The 24,243-nt window shown below is 38.3% G+C and overlaps 1 protein-coding gene across 1 annotated transcript in view; it reads right to left on the minus strand.

Moving 5' to 3' along the window:
* Positions 1 to 332: 332 nt before the first annotated feature.
* The window catches only part of LOC127434834 (doublesex- and mab-3-related transcription factor 1-like), a 48,474-nt gene continuing 24,563 nt past the window's right edge, over positions 333 to 24,243 (minus strand). The window contains exon 5 of the mRNA XM_051687848.1: positions 333 to 478. Within this exon, the coding sequence (XP_051543808.1) occupies positions 333 to 478 (146 nt within the window). The remainder of the gene's footprint in view (positions 479 to 24,243) is intronic.

A 24,243-nucleotide genomic window follows, 5' to 3' on the forward strand; every position in this document is an offset into this window, starting at 1 on the left:
TTTACTCCAACACATACCTATAAACAGTAAATCTAGAGAAACTGATAATTTTACAGTGGTCTCTTAATTTTTTCCATAGCTGTATGCTCAAAATCCGATCATCAAAGTTTACTGGGATATTTATCTTTGAAAAAAAAAAAGACTGAAATATAACTACAGTAATATCTGTGAATATCTCAAAGAAATACCACGAAAATTTGAAAGGGGCCACACTTATCAACCTGAATGCCTCAATTCATAAAGATTGTTTTTTTTTTGTTGTTTTTTTGTCATAACCAAAAGTTGCCAGAAATGGAAATTAGATATTGTTGTCATAGAATGAAGATGGTCTTTTATTTGGTTGCTCCCTCTATGATGGAATCCACAGAGAAGTTTCCAGACTCTGAGCTGCTCTCACACTCCATCTTGTTCTCTGTGTTAGTCATTGAGCTGATGGACATTGAGGCCAAACTGGAGTCTTGCACTCCATCAGAGAAAGCTGAAATAGATGGGTTAAGATACATTAACTGATTTTTGCCAATTATTCTTATCTGAATTATGCGTAATGTTCATTAATGACACCAGAAGCATACATGTAAAATAATCTTCACAACTCTTCACATTTTCACATTCATGACACATACAAGGGCAACACGATCACACGGGAAGTTGGCATGTTGTTTCTGTGAGTTCCAGAACCCTAGGATTGGCCACATTATGCAGACTCACTGACAAATGGCATCTCTAAACAGACATTTTTGCATCGGCTACAGTGTGTTTACCTTCCCTTGTGACACGACTGAAAGCGCATCAGCAGAATGGTAGATCCGGGTTCGGATCCTGCGTTGAAACTAGGAAGTAATCGCATTCGCATAATCAGTGACGAGTAGGGCTGTCACAATTCTAAAATTTGGCTGATGATTAATTGTCAAATTAATTATAAATTGTCATATTTTTAAAGTGTAAAGAAGCATGTGTGCTTCTAACACCTTAAGAAGTCATTTTTACATATTTAACTTCAAATATATAAATCAAATAATAAAATAGGGATAAACTATGATTTCCTTTTTAGGCTTTAAAAACTTATTTTAAGTATTTAAAATATTTTGATGTCATATGTCTCTCTTTTTGGTCAGCTTTAGTTTAGGCCAATTTTACATTTACACTTGAACTCATATTATAATTTTTTAAATAAAAAAATATAATATAATATATATATATATATATATATATATATATATATATATATATATATATTATATTGTATTTTTATTATATTATGCAATAGTAAAGTATTTCTTTCTTAAATTCTTCACTTTCACACGTTATTTTAATGTTCTGATTAAACCCACGATCCCTTATTTGTCATGAAGCAAAACCTTTGAGATTTTGTTTCATCATTTCATCACTCCACAGAAATAGAGTAAGCGTGCATCTCCTCTTTGTCACTGCGTGTAATTAACGAAGCGTGTTTGAACAAGGACATTTGTCATTACACGATCCTTTAAAGTGAAACCAGAGCACTTTGCATTCACTATCAAAGTTTATACTTGTTGGTTAATATTTTCACGGGAGTTTGGCGCAAACCTCAGAGTGCTTCACACGCTATTCCGGAGAGGAGCTGGTTGACATGTGCGGCTCAGTGACACTTGGACCTTGAGTTCAACTGAATGACACACAAGCAGTTCATGGCATTTACACAGTATATTAGCTTAAAATTCCCTTATTTGGGCATTAAAATGTAATTGGAATTTGAATGCCCAATAATCGCGACTGTCTCAAATAACCACAATCGGATGGTTATTTAATAATTGCGACATGCCTAGTGACCGACATGATTCGGAGGTTGCGTTTTTTTTGCTCTAACATAACATTTTTACACCACTGATTGTTAGGTTTAGGTATGGGGTTTGGATTGGGGGGTATGGTTTAAAAAATGAATTTTTTCACTGTATTACAGACTGTAAAGCTGAAAACAACTAGGGCTGCAACTAACGATTATTTTGATAATCGACTAATCTAACGATTATAAGAACGATTATTCGACCATTGAACGATTATTGCAATGATTAATCATTAGCTCTTAAATAACTATTCGGCTTGTGCCTGACTTAAAAGGATGTATTTAACATGCTTACTAACAATAAAGAGGACAAAATCATCATATTTTAAAAATACCTCTAACGAGATTCACTGAATTAAAAGGAAATAAATTATTTTTATTAAGTTTAATTCAGTAAAAAATCCACTGCGAAACAATTATATTGTTATCAAGTGTTTTGTCTTGTTTTCCATTTAAAACTGTCTAAAAATCCTTAAAACAAGATACATTTACTTGAGAAGCAACATATAAGATATTTAGAGAGAGAATGTATCTTGAATATAAGTGTATTTTATATACAAGTGTATTTTTTCACTTGCTAATACTTCTGCCAGTGCAGTAAAGTCAAAATATACTTATATTCAAGATATATTTTCTAAAAGCAAGACTAAATATCGTATATGTTGCAAGTAAATGTATCTTGTTTTAAGTATTTTTAGATATTTTAAAATATTGAATATTATATTAAACATTCTCTGATAACAATTGATTCTTCTGCAGTATAGCTGCTAAAGTAAATGTACATTGTTTAAAAGGAGTTTTAGATATTTATATTGGAAAACAAGCCAAAACAAAAACAAATAAAAAAAAGTATTTTGTTGCAATGAGTGTACAGTGGTGTGAAAAAGTGTTTGCTCCCTTCCTGATTTCTTATTTATTTGCATGTTTGTCACACTTAAATGTTTCAGATCATCAAACAAGTTTAAATATTAGTCAAAGATAACACAAGTAAACACAAAATGCAGTTTTTAAATGAAGGTTGTTATTATTAAGGGAAAACAAAATCCAAACCTACATGGCCCTGTGTGAAAAAGTGATTGCCCCCTAAACCTAATAACTGGTTGGGCCACCCTTAGCAGCAACAACTGAAATCAAGCATTTGCGATAACTTGCAATGAGTCTTTTACAGCGCTGTGGAGGAATTTTGGCCCATTCATCTTTGCAGAATTGTTGTAATTCAGCCACATTGGAGGGTTTTCGAGCATGAACTGCCTTTTTAAGGTCATGCCACAGCATCTCAATGGGATTCAGGTCAGGACTTTGACTAGGCCACTCCAAAGTCTTCATTTTGTTTTTCTTCAGCCATTCAGAGGTGGACTTGCTGGTGTGTTTTGGATCATTGTCCTGCTGCAGAACCCAAGTTCGCTTCAGCTCGAGGTCACGAACAGATGGCCGGACATTCTCCTTCAGGATTTTTTGGTAGACAGCAGAATTCATGGTTCCATTTATCATAGCAAGTCTTCCAGGTCCTGAAGCAGCAAAACAGCCCCAGACCATCACACTACCACCACCATATTTTACTGTTGGTATGATGTTCTTTTTCTGAAATGCGGTGTTACTTTTACACCAGATGTAATGGGACACACACCTTCCAAAAAGTTCAACTTTTGTCTTGTCAGTCCACAGAGTATTTTCCCAAAAGTCTTGGGGATCAACAAGATGTTTTCTGGCAAAAATGAGACGAGCCTTAATGTTCTTTTTGCTCAGCAGTGGTTTTCGTCTTGGAACTCTGCCATGCAGGCCATTTTTGCCCAGTCTCTTTCTTATGGTGGAGTCATGAACACTGACCTTAACTGAGGCAAGTGAGGCCTGCAGTTCTTTGGATGTTGTTGTGGGGTCTTTTGTGACCTCTTGGATGAGTCGTCGCTGCGCTCTTGGGGTAATTTTGGTCAGCCGGCCACTCCTGGGAAGGTTCACCACTGTTCCATGTTTTCGCCATTTGTGGATAATGGCTCTCACTGTGGTTCTCTGGAGTCCCAAAGCTTTAGAAATGGCTTTATAACCTTTTCCAGACTGATAGATCTCAATTACTTTCTTTCTCATTTGTTCCTGAATTTCTTTGGATCTCGGCATGATGTCTAGCTTTTGAAGATCTTTTGGTCTACTTCACTTTGTCAGGCAGGTCCTATTTAAGTGATTTCTTGATTGAGAACAGGTGTGGCAGTAATCAGGCCTGGGTGTGGCTAGAGAAATTGAACTCAGGTGTGATAAACCACAGTTAAGTTATGTTTTAACAGGTGGGGCAAACACTTTTTCACACAGGGCCATGTAGGTTTGGATTTTGTTTTCCCTTAATAATAACAACCTTCATTTAAAAACTGCATTTTGTGTTTACTTGTGTTATCTTTGACTAATATTTAAACTTGTTTGATGATCTGAAACATTTAAGTGACAAACATGCAAAAAAATAAGAAATCAGGAAGGGGGCAAACACTTTTTCACACCACTGTATAATGCGTGAAGACTACCCCCTCACCAGTTTGTTCACTTCAATCCATCTTTAACTCACAAAAAAACAAACTCTCTCTTCTTAAAAGAGCTGCGTATCGCCAATTTTCTTCACGGTAAGATACACACCCCAACTCATATGTTATGATTCACTACGTTGTATGCTATCACGTTATAATCTAGCTGCAGCAAGCGAGTGCAAGGGACGAGTGTCCCAGCGCCAGACTGTGCATCAGCTGGGTGCAGTTTCAATCTCTCCCCCTTAGAACAGGTGACTTCACGTGACACATAAAAGAGGCGCTAACCACACAGAGAAATGCTAGTTTCTGAGTATGTACTTATTTACATGACCTGCTTCCTTCTTATTTGAAGTTTAATAAAGGATACATTCAAGATATAATGGGTGTTTCCTTTAAAGATGCTCTGACATGCAAGTTTTACTTAAGCGGAACGGCAGCTCTGGCTCCATTTTATTTCCCAACGAATGTGCTTCTGTATTTTTCTCATTTTGTATTTTTGTATAATTTCCATATACTTTGCGATCTACATCACCTTAAGCTGTTTGGAAAGTTTGGAGTGCGTCTGGACTATGAACTGTATCTTCTTCTCCTCAATCAAGTGCGAACTGAAGTGCTCCTCTTGCATGCCATCATTAGAGTTTAATGTGATCTCATGATACGTTAAATGCGATCAAACGATTATTCGACAACGTTTTTGTAGACAATTTTTTATTGTCGTTTTTTAATGTCGACTAATCGTTTCAGCCCTAAAACAACTCACTTTACAAATCACTTTTGGCACCCCTCCGTGGACATTACACCCTGAAAAATGAGCTCACGTGTGCCGATACGCCCAACAACACTTTACCCTTTTGGACGGTTTTGAATTTTGGTAAGCACAGACCGATTTTAGCTAAAGAAAAGTCAACCTACTCTTTCCGATTTTACTGTGAGGTCAGTAGTACAGAGGCCCCAAAAAGTATTAAAATAGAAAGATAGCGAAATCACACAATGTTAGGCTTTAGATTGTAAAGCAATAGACCTTTTTCACAGACTGTGATGACGCGTTTCCGCCTTATTTAGCAGCGTAAATCTAGCAAACTGTTTTATATGATAATTTTTTTTAAATATTGAGTCCATCCACCGCTCTCTATTTTATTTTCTTCTGGAAAGTAATAGTGTCAAATGTAATAGTGAATTTTTTCTTTTGCTCTTGAGCAAATGGGTAAGTGAAAATAACATTTGCTGTGGTCTCCCATTCACTCTTATTCATCGCTATCGAAGTTTACCCTGCAATCGTTTACTTTGGCATTCCAAAACCCGGAGTGTGAAAAAGGTCTATAGATATGCTGTTCAAAATGAAGACCAAAGTACATCTTAAGCGTCCTTTAGTATACTTTTTGGGGCTGTTGTATTTAAAAGCTTGTTTATTTAAAGAGTTACCATTTTCACCAAAAATTTTGAACTACCATAGCTGAATCTCTGCAAAGGACACAAAGTCCTGCTGCTGTTGAAAGCATTTCTTATCTTGAGGTAATCAGCTTCTCCAGTCAAACCAAACAGCATCAGTTAACATTGGGAACAGTGCTGTCAGCTCACAACATTAAGATAAAGACAATGACCCCTTTTCTGAATCTCACACTGCAGTAAGTTCTGGCTACTTTGGCAAACTCACTCAACCTGCAGATACACGTATTGAGCCAGACAGACTGCTGACCAAGCAAACTGCATACTGCTATTGAGCAAACAGTGCAGGACAAGTAATGTCTCACCCGTGCTGAGTTTCTCCAATATCTGACAGTCTATCTATTGTACAAATAAATAACTAAAGAATAGCACTAAATTGGGATGATATTACTAAAGTAAGTTTTCAGGAAATAAAGTTGCAGTCAGGTCAATCCATTGTGATTATTTTAATATCTATGCATATTGTATTTTGGGCTTGTTTTAATTAAAAGCATCTGCTTGAAGTAATCGTGTATAACCATTTGTTGTAGTCTGTTTAATAGCCTCTCACTATTGTTTTATGAAAAGACAAGATAATAAGTCACACCTGATTGTAACTTATGTATCTCTGTGTGCTTTCACATAAAAATACACAAGTTGATATTTAGACAGAGAAACAATATGCTTGTTGGGTGATTCTCGTGAAACCTGTCAAGAAAATGTCCAGTCATATTAAACTCCAAATAAAAAAATAAATAAAAAATAAAAAAATAGGACCATTTGGATTTTTTGCATTATGACATTATTTTCAGGTCACTTAAAGGGATAGTTCACCCAAAAAATAAAATTCTCTCATAATTTCCTCACCCTCGTGCCATCCCAGATGTGTATGACTTTCTTTCTTCTGAACACAAATTAAGATTTTTAGAAGAATATCTCAGGTCTATACAATGCAAGTGAATGGGTGCCAAATTCTTGAAGCTCCAAAAAGTAATTAAATAATGTCTTCTGAAACGAAATGCTAGGTGTGTGTAAGAAATAGATCAATATTAAAAACTTTTTTTTTTCCTGAAAATGTTTGCTTCTGGCCAGCTGTGGTATGCACGGTGACGAGGGTAGAGTTCAAACTGCCTCTCATGTGACATGAGCGCGTTGGCATGTCGATATCGTCGGATCCCTCAGCTGGTCTGAAATCGCCAGGGGAAAAATGTTCCCTGCACACCCTCAACATTTTGAGTGACTCATTGGGTGTTTTGATTGCCCAGTGAACAGTGAGCAGCCATAGCTTCAGTTGCTCAGGATCATTGTTAGGGAATCTGCGAAAAGACTTTCCTCTTGCGATGATAACTGCGGCTGTAATCTGAAATTTTTCAGTAGGTTGAGGCATCCAGGATAAGCACACAAAAGCACCATTTTGAAAAAGAAACAGATACAAATCTATAGCAAAACCAATTCAGCTTCTGTATAACATTCCTCCTCTGTTTTAAACAACACAGCGCTTCCGTATTTTAAGTATTTCGCGCATCAGTTCTTGCATGAACTTTCCAACGCACTTATGTCACATGAGAGGCAGCGTGTATTTGACCCTCATGACTGTGCCAACTACAGCTGGCCGGAAGTGATATTTTATAGTTAAAAAGGTTTTAAATAATGAACTTTTTCTTACACACACACCAGGCGTTTTGCTCCAGAAGACATTATTTCATCCACCGAAGTCACATGGATTACGTTTATGATGGCTATACAGTATGTGCTTTTTGGAGATTCAAGATTTTGACACCCATTCACTTGCATTGTATGGACTTACAGAGCTGAAATATTCTTCTAAAAATCTTCATTTGTGTTCCGCTGAAGAAAGCAAGTCATACACATCTGGGATGCCATGCGGGTGAGTAAATGATGAGAAAATTTTCATTTTTGGGTGAACTAATCCTTTAAGCACATTTCCCCACCCACCCATTCTCATTACCATAATGCATTCAGAAATTGTAGTTTTACTATCCCTATTGTTTTCAATGACGACATTCATTAGCGTAACGCATTTTTTTTTTTTTTTTTTTTACTGTATTACAGTGAAAAAGATGGTGTTGTACAATGATTTTTTAAATTAAAATCAGCAAAAATGATAGGCAATAAAAAGGGAGTACAACTATGATGTTTACTTATTTTCACATTGCGGTAATGAGAATATCATTATGACAGTCTTTTTTTGCATGGCAGTAATGAGAATTGGGGGGTAAAATGTGCACAACACTCATGAAAATAATGTCACAATGCAAAAAATCTTAATGGTCCTAAAACTAGGCTCAATTTTCTATAGGGTATGCAAAATATAATTACTTATTTGCTTCTTTTGATTTTGGAGTAAAATAGGAAGAGGGCATTTTCCTTTGACAGGTTTTGTGAGAATCACTTTGAAGTGTATTTTATTCATTAACTGTAGATATTTCTGAAATTTGCAACACTATTTTGTTGTGTAGTGTGTTTGACAGAAGTCAGCCACAGGACCCTGAAACATACAGTATAAGCAAAGAAAACAGTCTTTCACTAAAAATTACTTTCACAATCAGAAATGTTGTTTAACATCAAATAAACCCTAAGCTTTGCAATATATTACATTTTTAACACAGCTTAATCCATTTGCTTCTTTACAGGTTCATGACAAATTTAATTACTTGCTTTGTTAATGTAAAACTGAAACACTAGCAGCACAAACCATTTCATTCCCTATAAACACAGATCACGGTTTGTGCATTGAGCCAGGTCACTGCTCCTCTCAATGTGCATATGAAGCTAATACATTACCATCTCTCCAGAGTCTATCAAAGTTATGAGTGTTAGGAGGGGCAAGACACACAAGTCCTGTTCAGCTGCTCTCCTGACCTTCATAACCTAACAAAAGGAGCATAAAGGCTCTTACTGTGCCGCTCATCTCTTTTTTGCCCTCCCTCCTTTTCATCTACATCTCCTCGTCTCTCTCTCCCTCGCGCTGCTCTGGCGTGGAGGTAATTAAGGGGCGCTGGCGAAAAGGAGTAATTTTTCTCCTCATTAACTTCCTGATTGGTTTCAGGCTGCAAAACTTTGCGCTCTGCCCGCAGTTTGTCACCAAATACAAACTGGCCAGTCTTTAATACTAATGTTTGTGTAGCTAAACTGTGCCACCGCTCTTTGTACAACAATAATACACTGTGAGAGGGTGAAAGAGGCGGGGTTGGAATTACCCGTGGCAGTGTTAATTCTGAGGGAGTTCATCAGGAGGAAATCTATGGTGCAATTAAAGGGAAGATCTTGCGGGTGAGTGGACAGGTTGTTTGTAGGGATAGTAAATCACCCAAGGGGATGTTCAGCGAGTGGAAGTGTTCTGTGTCATGGCTTCATTGCCTTTGATTATCATTGCATTACCACTAAACACCACTAAACAGTGGAGATGATAGTGGACTTTAGAACATCCCAACATTGACCCCGCTCACCATTCTAAACAAATTGTGTGATATCTGTCAGAGGATAGACAATGTTTTGTTTGAGCCCTACAATGAGGGTGACATAGTTGTATGATCCCTTTGCTGAAGATAATTAACGTATGGTATGAGCCCTCCAACGAGGGCGGTTGTATGAGCAATGTAGATGACGTTTGATTATAAGCCCTCTGACAAGGACGACAGTTGCTTGTGCGATATCTTTGCCAGAGGATGAACAATGTAATATGAGGGCCCTTTGATAAGGGCGCATTGTTGTGCAATAACCTTTGTTGAAAGATAAACAACATTTGATTATGAGCCCTCCGACGAGGATGGACATTATTTGTGGAATATCTTTGCCAAAAGATGAACAACACAGCATAGAGCCCCACGATAAGGGCAACGTTGTTGTGCAATACCCTTTGTTGAAAGATAAACAATGTTTGATTATGAGCCCTCCGACGAGGACGGACGTTGTTTGTGTAATCTCTTTGCCAATAAGTGAACAACGTAGCATAATCCCCACAATAAGGCTGACATTGTTGTGCAATACCCTTTGTTGAAAGATAAACAACAACTGATTATGAGCCCTCCGACAAGGGTGGACGTTGCATGTGGAATATCTTAATAGAGTTTGCGCATGTGCCCTTCGATAAGGGTGAGCTAGGCTGTGCGGTACCTATAAGAAGGAAAACCATGCTTGGGATTGTGGAAGCCCTGGTGAGGAGGGCAGATATGATTATAAAATATCCTTTCCGGAGGATAGACATGCTTGAATTTGAAACAGAATATGTAGATGAAACAGTGGGTGGCCACCACCAGAGAGGCATGAAACTTACGGCTGATGGAGATTTGAGCGTGTGTGATGAATTGCGGGATGGGTCGTTATATATTTCTGGAAGGATGAGGAAGACCAGCAGCCAAGCATCTTGATTGTGGGTTCTGATAGTCCTTGATGAGCAGCAGATGTGGCCGTACCAATTCTTAGTGAGTGCCCCGAGAAGACACGGGGAGAGACCACAATGTTTGATGGTCGCGGAAAGATGATTTCAGAACCAGTAGCGCGACATTGGTTCTTGTGATGGGGTGATGAATAGGGGAGAGTCAGATGCGAAATGTGAACGTGTTCGCAGATATTTAACCATGGAGGTGTAGGGGCAGAAGGATCATTATGCTACAGCAGCACACAGAGTTGTCTGTTTTTGAGTGTTTAAAAAAAAGGGAGAAATGGTTAGGAAAAAAGGAAAGGTCGGAAAAGGAAAGGTTGTGAGAAGGTAGTAAGGAGAGAGAGTTAGTTGTGAGTTATCCACTCCTCAAAAAATATTAAAGGCTAAAAGAAAGGCTGCGTCCAAAAGAATATCGATATACTTGGTAAAAAGACCTGATCTGAGTGATGAAATCATGAGACAAAGGATGTCTCGAGTGATTGGTAACCTCTTGTCGGGGAGAGAGGGGCAGGATTTTGCTGGCATGGGGACATAGTCGATGAAACTCCTGAAAACGGAAACAAGATAAGGAGTCAGCGATTGAATTGAAAAACCCAGGAACGTGCTTGGCTGAGAGAATGAAGTTGCAGTTGATGTTCTGCCATGTCAAACGTCTCAGTAGAGGCATGATGAGACTAGAGGAGGACCAGCCATTATTGATGGTTGTGTTGTCGCAAAAAACAATGACACATTTGCGTGCCCAGAGGGGACCCCATAATATGCTGGTGATGACGATGGGACACATTTCAAAGAGCGTGGATGAAGGGGAGCTGAGCACGAGAGTGAGAAATTCGTCTGGCCATTTCCCTGCAAACCATGATCCTTTAAGTAGCCCCCAAAACCAACAAAGGGCGCAGTGTCCATGAAAAAGGACATGCTGTCTGAGTTTTCAGGGATTTTGTTATAAAAAAGAAAATACCGTTCCAGTCTTATAGTAGCAGGGACCAAAATTGGAGGTCCGATCGGCAGCTGTCATCTACAGATACGTTGTTGGAGTTTATTGACAGAATGGGCTAAGGCTAACGTGAGGAGGCAAGAGATGAAGGAGTGGCCTTGAGGAATGATGCTTATGGCAAAATTTAGGTGACCCAGGAGGGACAGAAGACCGTATTTGGAGACTGAAACTGATGATAGAATGGACATGCAAGCTGACCTGATCCTGACTAGTTTATCCTGAGGCAGGGAAGCTTGCGAATCCAGGGTATTGAGCGCAATGCCAAGGAATTCAAGAGATGTAACAGGGCCCAAGGTTTTTCCACTGGAGAGGGGAACACTCAGCTTGTGAAAAAGCTTGGATAAAAAGTCAAGGGTGGAGTTGTGAGAGGCAGGGAAATCAATGAGCAGGAAGTCATCGAGTAGGTGCAGTATGAACAGGAGCTTGAAATAATTTAGAAGGATCCAGCACAAGCCTTTTGACAGTGAATTGAAAATGTGCGGACTACTCCTACACCTGAATGCGAGCCGGACAGCGAAGAAAATTTTTGACTGCCACTTAATGCCGAAGAGGGGCCAGTCGGTGGGGTGAATATGCATGATTTTGAAAGAATCTTTGATACCGGCAAGGAGGGCACTGTGCCCGGCCTTGATAATTAATTGAATGGCATGATAGACTGAAGTGTAGTAAAGGGAAAACACCTCTAGTGGAATCATTTAATTTACACTAGTCATGTGGCCTGACATATCGAATATCAGTCTTTTCTTGCCTGAATATTTACAAGTGGCTAGGCCAATAGGATTGCCTCAAAAAGGAAAGAAAGGAGGGAAACTGAAAGGGCCAATAAGATAACCTTTACTTAATTCTTTCTCCAGGAGATCAGTAACGATCGCAGGTTCAGTCAGTGCTGACTGCAAATTTTTGGTTACATGTTAGAAAAGGGGGAAAAAGGGGGCCTGGGTAGCTCAGCGAGTAAAGACGCTGACTACCACCCCTGGAGTCGCGAGTTCGAATTCAGGGTGTGCTGAGTGACTCCAGCCAGGTCTCCTAAGCAACCAAATTGACCCGGTTGCTAGGGAGGGTAGAGTCACATGGGGTAACCTCCTCGTGGTCGCTATAATGTGGTTTTTCGATCTTGGTGGGGCGCGTGGTTAGTTGTGTGTGGATGCCGTGGAGAATAGCATGAAGCCTCCACATGCGCTATGTCTCCGCGGTAACGCACTCAACAAGCCACGTGATAAGATGCGCGGACTGACTGTCTCAGACGCAGAGGCAACTGAGATTCGTCCTCCGCCATCCGGATTGAGGCGAGTCACTATGCCACCACGAGGACTTAGAGTGCATTGGGAATTGGGCATTCCAAATTGGGGAGAAAAGGGAAGAAAAAAATAAAAAAAAGAATGGGGGAAAAAGGACACTGACCCCCCGTGTCAAGGCGCTTAGGAGAAAATCAACAAGAATGGTGTCGGGGTATGTGGAAAGATACTGAGAGAGGACTAAAAAATTAACTGGGGTGGAGAGATGATGTGTTAGAATTTCCTGAAAGAAGCTTCTTGTTTCACCCGAAAGGGAAGAAAGCGTTGAAGACACAGATTTCGGATGCGGATCCTTGCAAAAACTACAAACATGAGAGAAAACACAGTTAGAGAATGCACACACTGATTCATTAAAATTGTTACAGATGGGGCTGCCATTAAAATAATCGATGGTGCGACCCTTTGAGTCAAATTGTCTTATTTATTGGACGCTTGGGGCCACCTTGGGAGCTGGAGACAAAAACATAGTTTTTGGGCACATCTGAAGACTTTAGGACCACTGATACGTCCCCGCAGTCCATTGAGGCTGGTGCGGAGTGTTGAGATGGAGCGCCAGCATCGTCGGAGAGGGAAGGCGGGCTTCCCAGGATGTTATATGTGAGCTAGTTCACTTGTTGCCTGGAGAGAGCAGGGTTGACGCTGATGCCTTTGTTTGATATCATTTCTATGATCATTCAGAGAGGGCAGCGATCCCACTGAGACTCTGGAAGTTGCAGATGCATGCTGCGGCGAGGAGCTGACTGATCCTAGATGGAAGGTAAGAAGCACTGTACTGAATCTATGTCCAGAGATGGTGTAAGCTCTTCGGGGAGTGAAGCTGAATCGTGGTCAGACATAGTGAGCTGTAGAATGAAACCATGTTGGCACACTGAGACAACAAATAGGTAGACTGAATGCGGGCTTTTAAAGCAATGGCTGACATATGATTGGCTAGGAGATAACTAGATAATGTGACGATGTACAGCTGTTTGTCTCCCATTAGAACTATGCTTATGCTTACACTGAACGCACCAACTTGCTTTTGTTTTGGTTGGCAGTCCTTTTTTTATTTTTAAAGGGTAAGTTCACCCAAAAATGAAAATCCTCTCATGATTTACTTTCCTTTAAGCCATCCCAGATGTGTATGACTTTCCTTCTTCAGCAGAACTGGTGAAGATTTTTATAAGCAGATTTCAGCTCAGTTTGTCCATACATTGCATGTAAATTTAAGCCATCAAGCTGCTGGCTGTTTGACAGTCCAAAAGGCATATTTAGGCAGCATAAAATTAATCCACATGACTCCAGTCGATCAATTAATGTCTAATTAAGCGTATATTCACGCAATATAACATTAAAAACCATAATCAAATTGTGGCTATAAGAGCCTTAATCATGTATAACAATTATTTTACTTAATTTCCATTAAGAAATAAACACATTCGCTAAAATATAATAGGCTACTATATTGTGTAATAATTGTTTAACGCATATAGTGAAGGTAACATCTTGTCTGTATGCAGAATGTATAGCCCAGATGTTAAAGAGAGACAACCGAATAATAGATAAGGGTGCCATTTTATTCAATCAGTTCATAGTTGCTGTATCCTAAAAATAAATGAAAACTATTTGTAGCCATTAAACATGTAAGGTTAATTCTGTTCTGTTTAACACATAAGGACACACATTTACGGTACTCCCCCATATTTCACTTTAAAAAGGAATAAAGATAGACATGTCAGGCAAAATCAAGTCTTTCTCCGCGAGCACTGCATTGACAAAAAAAAAAAAAAAAAAAAAAAAAAAAAAAAATTTCCTCAAAGTAGGCTACGCGATAAACTTGCGGTGATTCAGCGATCGTCACGTTCTGCGCTTGAATAAAAAAAAAATAAAAAAACAGAAATCAAGCTGAATTATTGTTTTTCTATTTCTTATATGAAACGAAACAAAAAAACTGAAAAATAAAGAGTTTTCTCAATTTTGCTTTCTTGACGAAAAACAAGCAAACGGTTGGTTTACTGGTTATTCCGTTTTGAAGAAAAAAATATATATATATATTATCCGAAGGTACGCAGACCATTTTGAGATGAGAACACCACAGTTTTACACTTATAGGTGAAATCATCCTACAAAGGGCTTATACTTACACTTTCCTCTGCATATTAAGCAGGGAAATGATAATTTTTTTTAACATTGAAACAATAACACACATCAGCTTTAAACATGCAGATAAAAACTAATAATAATGAAATAAGTAAATGGCTTTCTCTTCCTTTTTAATATATACAGTGGTCCCAAAAGTAATTTGGACATATAAGCAACACTTGAAAATGCAAAAAGAGGTTTGTTAGGATTCAGTTATACAGTGATAGATATCTTGTTCAGAATTAAAACAAAGAGTCTTTAGACATTCTGTTTGTCAAACGTTAGTGGAACATGTTCCTAGTTAATGTGACAAACTACACCTGTGGTTACTCTGCTAGGACAACCTTCCCTTTAGGACTTCATAAATCCACTTTAAATGACCTTGGGACCAGTTGTTAAAAATGAACCAGAAAAAATGGCTAAGAAAGTGAAGTTAGTTCTAAAGAAAAAAGAAAAAGAAGACCTAGCATCAGTATGCACAGGCCAATTGGTTTGATATTTTATGTTATTTAATACTATAAAATGCATACATTCAAGTGTACCTTTTTGTGTAAGTTGCCAAACAACAGATTTCCTTTGTAAATTACACATTGGCAATGACACAAGAATTCTTTCAAATCACACGTGTCCATCAAGTATAAAACAGAACTGAAACAAGAGAGGATTTACTTTTCTGTAAGCCCAGAAAGAGCTTATTCTCCCATATGAACTTTTGCCCTATTCACCCTTGTTCAGCTGACTATCTTAGATTTCCAAACTATTAAACCGTCTTTGTGTAGTTTAACAAAAGAAAGCTTTTTTTAAAAGAGCATGAAAAGGGGAGGGGAATCTGTGAAAGAAGCTCAATCATTTCTGGCAGTTTGAAAAAAGTGAACAAAAGCCCAGATGTGAGAGAAGATGGTAATTCAGGGTTGATCTATTCTGGATAAGCTCTTTCCTCTGCAACTCATATACTGCCAGCACTGGGCCATGAGGGACCGTAATGCCCTCACTTAGATAAACACAGATAACACACATGGGCACACACACAGGTATATATACAAGCTTGAACGTGCATACAGTCGCACTCACATTTGCTTACTCAGATCAAAATTATGCTTACTCAGATCAAAATTAAATATAATTGTAGCAATCTAAAACTGAGTCTTTAGACATAGTGACTAAGCAGTTCTGTTGAGGTGAGAGTTAGGCTGCATTTATTCTACAAGGTTTAATACACAGATCTGATTCTGATTGTCCTGCCTGTTTACATGCAATTATGATGTAAATTAATTTGTTTACAGTAATTATCACTAGGCTGAGAGTTAGCACTATTTAGTGTTACTACTTTTTAGTGGTAGTTTCTAATAAGTGTTTAACATGAACGCCATCGAACATGACATCATTTTACATGACCTTGTTCTTGCAAATATCGATACACATCACACAAATGAAATCAAATCGTCTTTTGCAAACCTCATAATAAAATGGAATTTGGCAAAAATTAAACCAGATTTCACAGGACCCTGAGATGCTTCTGTTCATGAATGCACCTGCCCCTTACATTTGCAAAAGAATCCTTATTGATAGACAGCCTTTTAATACTGACTTTTCTGCAAAAAAAAAAAAAAAAAACCTTGTATCAGCGAGAACTCCATAAAATGGTATTGGGACATCCCTACTTTTTAAAATACTGATTTATGCTAATTTCTTTTAATGTCTGTAGGAAAAAAGTCTCCTAGCTGCAAAATGCATGCTTGACATTTCACAACTTTACATCTGATATCTTTAGAATTTTTCTCTGCATGTCAAACTGTTACAGTTGATTTTAATTATAAAAATTCAAGAAAACACAAATATGAAAATAAGGATACAAAGAATTGGATAGTGTTTAGACTTGGGTCAGATGACCATCGGATATGTATCGGATTTAGAACCACATATGAAAGTGGCCCAAATCAGATGCGAAAAAGACAGATCTGATATATGGTTTTGCTGTTTACACACATGCAACAAGATCCAATCTTTTGACAGTGTAAATGCAGCCTTAGACACATCAAACCCACATATACAGTAAGACATGTCTTGGGTAAGGATAAGATTGAGGGAGATTGAGTTCCCTCATGGAATAACATGCACGTCTCTCTCAATCATTAGAGTTGTGGCAGGACTTAATGGCGCAGAAAACACAGGCCTACAGCAAGGAGGCAGCACTTTAAACACATGCTGACTCTTCAAAGAGTGAACAGCCATGGATGCTGCAGGGAGACAGATGCTGTTCTCAGAGTGAAGCACTCACTCATAGTCACATTGGGACTGGAGTTTGAAGCACTTCTGGCTGAGGTGGATGGTAATGTGTTTCTCCCTGACAAGCTAAATAGATAAACATGCAACTGATCTGCTAAGCTTCAGTAAAATTCAAAATTTATTTTTTAAATATCTATCTTGAGACAACACCTTTTGTAAAAAAAATAAAAAAAAAAATAAAAAAATAAATAAATATATATATATATATAGTATATTTCAATGAACTGATAAATCAGTACTTGGTCTTTGATACTGTAAAACCAAGTAATTCAAGAAAGTCGAAGGGTGGGATGTGTACTGTCTACATGTTCTGAAGAAAATGTGAGTGGTGCTTGCCTGTGCCAGGCCGATGCTAAGATGTTATATGGTTGCCACTTGCCAGGGCATTCATATGTGGTTGCTAGGGTGATATAGGTGGATGCTTACTAGTTCAAGTCAAAAGAACCCACTCCCAAATTTCTAAGATAGTCTCGTCTAGGGATGCACCGATCGATCGGCCACCGATCTAGATCAGCTGATCTTCATCTAAAATCCGTGACCTGTGATCATGCCTAGATTCAAGGCTGATCTTTTTTTTTTTTTTTCAATTGCAGCATGCACAAAATCATACATACATTGCTACCCGAATGAATGAGCGCTTGCTTAGCTCTCGAAGCATGATATTGCATCCACTGGAGGGCGAGATGTTGGCAATTGTAATTCAGATGAATATGCCGGTTTGTTTTTAAAATGTGTAACTAACACATGTCTGAATATTAAGGTGCCCATTTCAAGAGTCATTACGATTCATTTTGACGCACTGTACAGTTAGACATGGATAGGAAAAACCTACTGCAAACGGATGTAAAAATGAATTAAACTACAAATAAACATGCAAACACAAATCTGAGTTTACTTGATATAATGTGAGTTGTGACTGTGTGGAGACAGTTTGAGCAGTTATACACACTTTTGGTTTCACTTCCCAACATGCACACTCTCCAGGTACTTACAATCTCTCATCAGTCACTCATCCCAGCGCTATTTTGTGAGAATACTGATTTAAATCAGATATATACTGTATGTTTTTTGCAATACCACCAATAACAGCAATAACAGTTTAATCTTTAATAACAGCAACACGTCTTCACACAGTTGCTTAATAATTAGTGATTTGCATTACAACAAAACGCCAAAAACTGTAAAGAATTCATAGATACTAATGATTTCTCACTACATCAGGTTTGGAGCTTGTAGTGGATAAACAGTATCTCTGTTATTTTTGAACACATCTCTGCTGTGTGATGCCCTCATGGTGTTTACTGGTTGCCAGAATGTCACAAGGATCTTTGATAATGACAACAGAACAATTCATAACTGTTTTCAATTCAAATAAATGTAAGAATTTCACAATTACTGTAAATTGAATGTCATTTTACAGTGTGGGGCATTAACATATAATGTCTCGGTAACATACATAGCCTCGGTTCCCTGATATGAAGGGAATGAGACATTGCGTCACTAAACTGATGCTATGAGGGAGTGTCCTTCTACACGGCCTAGTTGAAATCTTTCTACAATAATGGCAGTATTGGCTATTGGCTACGATTTTGGCTTCCAACGATTATGAAAACAAGATAATCGAGATAAAAGGATTATTGTGCCGCATTCCATTTCGCAATGAAACACCCCTGCATTATATCTTTAAAGCATCCTTTATTAAAGTTCAAATAATAAGGAAGCGGGTTATGAAAATAAATTCTGAAGCTGACATTTCTCTGTCCGGTCAGCACTGCGTCTATGAGTTGCGTGAAGTGACCGGGGAAGAGTTTAATCTTCTCCCGGCTGATGCACACTCTTTTGCTGCAGTTAGATTATAACCAGTGTTGGGTGTAATGCATTACTAATTAATTACTGTAATTAAATTACTTTTTCATTGAAAAAAGTAAAGGGATTACTCTTAAATTTTCAGTAATTGAATTACAGTTACTTCTGATGTAATTGTGTTAACACTTTATAGACTATAGAACAATTCTATATAAAACAATAGTGAATTTAAAATCAAAATTTAACATCTTATGTTAAAATATATGTTTTCTAATTTAATGCAGCCCCCTTAAATTCTTTGGCCAGTTCATGAACAATTTATTTGATTTTATGTGACTTCTTTGAAAGAATTATAAGAACAGTTTCATGTCTATCCTTGTATTTTTCATCTGGTCGAGGTTGATAGAAAGTAATTAGTAATAAGTAATGCAATTTTCAGACAGAGTAATTAGTACAGTAATCTAATTACACTGTAGAAGATGTAATTAGTAGTTTGTAATTAATTACTTTTTAGAGTAACTTACCCAATACTGATTATAACATGATGGCTTGCAAGGTAGTGTATCATAATATGTGTGTCACATTCACTGTGTATCTTATCATGAAGAAAATCGGTGATACGCAGCTCTATTAAGAAGAGAAAGTTTGTTTTTTGTGAGTTAAAAATGGATCAAAGTGAACATAAATGTGAGTGTAGTCTTAGCCCATTATACACTGGAACAAGATACGCTTTTGATAAGTCTTTTTTAGCTTGTTTTCTAAAATAAAATCTAAAACTCCTTTAAAACAACACACATTTACTTTAGGAGTTATACTGCAGAAGAAAAAATTATTATCGGAGAATGAATACAATATTTAATCAGGGCTCGACATTAACGCTTGTCCGGGACAAGTGGAATTTTGAATGGGCAAGTGAAAGAGAATTTTACTTGCCTGACCAGACAAGCAGACCGATTAAAATGTTAATAACGAAAAAATAACCTTTAAAACTTTAGTAGCTTTAAAAAGTATTAATGTATTATAATCATACAGTGAAGACCAGTAGTAGTTTTATGTTGCATTTCATTTTGAATGTTTACTTGAATGCTTGATACTGCTGTTAAAAACTTTTAAAGCTGTTAAAAAAGCACTGATCTTAAGTTTTAATTTTTGTACAATTATTTTTTACTATTTCTATTCATTGCTGTTTTTTTTTTTTTATTGCTGACTGTTTACTAGTCTTGAATAATTACTTAAGAACTTGACACCATTCTTCCATAATTAACATATTAGTTAGTGTTATTATTTGTTGTGGTTTTAAAGCTGGTATTGAGAATTGTCCAATTTCACTACCGACTACTGAAATTTTGGTACTGTGTTAATGTATAGCCTTAAAAGTACATGTTAGATCTTGCTGCAATAACATGATGAAAAAGTAGATCTCACTCCATAGAGGTGTGAGCACCCCTGCTGTAATTGATGGCGATGGAGGCTTTCCTTTATTTGGCTACCATACGTAACATAAAATAATTATCATATGACAATAGCCTCCTCCCCTACCCAGTGCAGTTTACATTTCAAGTTCAAGGAAATCCACTGTTAAAAAGATAAAGTTCAATAAATGCATGATGTTTCCAAAGTCAATGAGTAATCATGTTAAATAATCGTGATCTCAGTACTGACCAAAATAATCGTGATTATGATTTTTGCCATAATCAAGCAGCCCCAGCAGCCAGTTTATGCAATGTCTTGTCCTTCATCTCAGGGGACCGAGTTTACATACATAACCGAGACGGTCCCTTATGATTCAGTACACTTGACATTGCGTCACTAAGCTGACGCTATGGGGAACAGAGTCCCATCACGCCACACTACATGACAGGAAACATGACGCCGCAGTCCAGTGGGACATACATTAGTATGCCGTAAGTGAATGACCCTCATGGTGAGCCATTAGGGGAACACTCAGAATATATATATGAACTATGGTCATACAGTATGAATTAACCCCTTCACGAACCCAGTAGGGAATGAAGATTATTTGTAATGAAAGTGCCTGTGACTTTTGTGAAATACAATGGTCTGAATGCAGGCAGTTGTGTAAAAAGACAGGGAGTCCATACTTAAAAAGAGGGGAAAAAGTATATGTTTGGCTAATGGAATAGCAAGTGCTCTAGACAGAGATAACTTGCTATGAGAGACGTTACGTCTAGGTTGTAAAACCTTGCAAATGTGTTTTGAGAAGACCATCCTGCTGCAAAACATATGTCTTGTAAGGACACAACGTTCATCCATGCCCATGAAGAGTCCACGACCCTAGTTGAGTGAACACCAATTGGGCAATTCACACCCTGCGACTCGTAAGTCAGGGCAATCGCATCAACGATCCAGTGAGAAAGTCTTTGCTTGGAGATGGACATTCCTTTTGTGTGTCCTTCATAGCACAGAAAGTGCTGGTCAGCCAGTCTGAACGTATGTGTGTAGCACCCGCAAAGGGCATAACAAATTCAAGGACTGTTCCTCATCCTAATTAAATGGAGGAAGGAAAAAGACTTGAAGGTGAACCACCTGCGCTCTGAATGGTGTGGCTAGAACCTTAGGCACATAGCCTTTCCTGTGCGAGCAAGCTGAATATGGCGCATGCCAGGATTTTGTCAGTTTTTTATGAACTTCCGTCAAGAACGGGGCAGATCTGCGGAACGTGGTCCCTTGATGGCGTTCCGACTACAAGAACCATTCATCAAGGTGAAATTTTTCAGGTTCCTCTGGAGGACACCGCTCGAGACCGAGCTCTTCGACCACCCTTGAAAGGACACGAAGCATCTTCTTGTCAGTGGCACGTGCACTCTCCTCGCCCTCGCTGAGGGAAGGGCTGGCAACGTCCTCCACTGACCACTCACCAGATGCAGCGAGAGACATAAAATCATCTCAAGCGTCAGAACCGCCGAACGAGACGAGGTCGTGCGCTTCTGCAGAGGGCCGAAGCTCGTCACGCACATACTGTGTCGGCATAGATGCAGTATACGGAGATTGAGGGGATCACAGGGCGTGTGCCGGCACGAGGTCCACCTCAAATTCATCATGCTCGACCTCGTGGCCCCGCTGTGCCTCCTCGTGTGATCCCTCGGGAGTTTTGAGACTCATACCCTCACAGTGAGGGCATGAGTCTATCTCTATGAGAGCTGTCTTTGCGTGGGCGTGGCCCAGACAGTGAATGCAGCTTTCATGCTGATCTGAAGGCAGGATGTGTCCCTCGCATAAGGAACACTTACGGAATGACATCTTTAAAAAGACACGAACACATAACTCTTTTAGTTTTATATATATATATATATATATATATATATATATATATATATATACATACATACACAGTATATACCACCACCCGTACAGAGGTCACTGCCAACCCAAGAAACTTCCTATTGGTCAACATGGTGAATTTGCCTGTCAAAGTTCACCAAACTAGAACTCCATTTGAAATCAGAGATGGAAATTTTTTGCTACCGGAAGTCCATTACGCAAAATTAACGATCGCGTGGATTCCCAGTGAGATGACTGTATTTCGCCACGGAATTTCGCCATGTAAATGTGACCGCACCTTAAGGGATTTTTTGGCCTAATCTATCAACTGTCAAGCAAACATCACAAGTCTGATTGCTTATAAAAGTAAATCACCACCCTCACCCAAAAATGTCAATTCTGTCAAAATGTACTCACTCTCATGCCATTACAAACTCATATGACTTACTTTCTTATGCAGAACACAGATAATTTTTAATGTATATACCGGTCTGTCTTTTCAATACATTTGCAGTTGAAAGTGACTCATTTTTTTCACGATTGAGAACATGCACTGTTTTTAGAGTTCCAGCATGAAAACGCTAGCCACCCTTCCACTACAACTTCTATCATATCATTCATGAACACGCAATATAGGTCAAGATTTTCACAAAAAATAACGTACATTTCAGTTTGTTTTTCACCAAAGCCTATCGTACGCCTTCAGAAGACTTGAAATATGATGCACAATTCACATGGACAACTTATACATTACTTTGGGTGCTTTTTTAAAATTTTCTAGTTTTAAAATTTGTAAAATGAACTGCTATTAATGGAAAATATGTACTGGAAAATGTATTAAAAGATCCCCTTTTGTGTTCCACATAAGAAGTCATATGAAACAACATTAGGGTGAACAAATTATGGCAGAATTTTCATTTTTGGATGATCTTCTTTAATCATGGCCATTCATCGGTGGCCATTACACCACCAAATCACATACAAGCACATCAAAGACTTCAGTCCCCATTATCGGTCTATTAGAGATGTGCATGAGTGGCCTGTAACGTCTGAAAGGAGGCATTGCGCCAGGGTCAGAGGCTAATTAAACACATAAGCATCTTCAGACCTGTATTGTTCACCAATCTGTCCCCAGTCTCAAAGTGTCTCTGAGAGAATTGACAGACCCTCCTCCATGCTAAATCACTGACACTGCTACTGCGCCCCGCCATCTCTGGAAATGACCTGTCCGTCTCCCAGCCAGCGCTCGGATCTGTCGAAACACTATGGATATACTATAATGACTTGAGACATGGGATCGATGATTTGAGGGATTTGAGGGCCATTATCTTTAAAGGAGAAAATAATCGTGAGATCAGAATAAGTGATGCAGGCCTTCGGTTAGTACAGCAGTGAGGGTGACTACACACCCTTTGTAATGCAATTGCAATCAATGGGGATCAAAGCTTTCAAGCTTCAAAACAGATGCAAAAGCACCATAAACGTATTATAAAAGTGGTCTTTAATACTCATGTACTACATACCACTATTAGCTGTAATTTGCTGAAAATCTTGACACCCTTCCTAACTCTCCATGGCACATTCATGAAAGCTCATGAGAAGTAGTGATGTCAGATTTGTGATTGAAACTTTCATTTGAGTCAAATATTTTCAATGAATCAGATGTTCAAGTTCAAAAAAATCAGTCTGAATGATTCTTAATTTGTACTGAAATCACTGATGAAATGATCTAGTTAAAACTATATTATACTAATAGAATGTTTTTTGGGTGAAATATTCCTTTAATGTTCCTACTTTAAATTCTACCAAATTAATTCATACCCAAGATAGAAAATTAATTCATACACGAGATAGAAAAAGAAACCAGTAACAACGAGATGAAAGTGTCAAATATATGCCTACAACTTATACTTCAGTATGAATGAAACTACCAGGTTTGCTTCATTCAATAACTACAGATTACAGTACAATAAAAAAGCACTTTGCAGCCATAATGTTAAAGCACTAATCATGGACTATATTCCTAACACCTCTATAAACTGAGATTTTTAGCTTTGTCTAATACAGACAATGAGTCTCTTGAGGAGGACAGTGAGTTAAAGAGAGCAGGACCTTTAGCTGCAGTCATTGTCCATTTAATCTCCTCAGTGCCTCAGGCAAGTGTTAATGGAAATGTTGTACAACACATTACAACAGTGCTTGAGCCTGGAGCAGGCAATTACACTGGTATTTAACCGATCCATAGAGAGAACAGACAGAGCGTTTAGCAGCAGCAGTGGAGAAGGGAAGACAGCATGACA

Source organism: Myxocyprinus asiaticus, chromosome 4 (genome assembly GCF_019703515.2).
Source record: "Myxocyprinus asiaticus isolate MX2 ecotype Aquarium Trade chromosome 4, UBuf_Myxa_2, whole genome shotgun sequence".
Classification (NCBI taxonomy): domain Eukaryota; kingdom Metazoa; phylum Chordata; class Actinopteri; order Cypriniformes; family Catostomidae; genus Myxocyprinus; species Myxocyprinus asiaticus.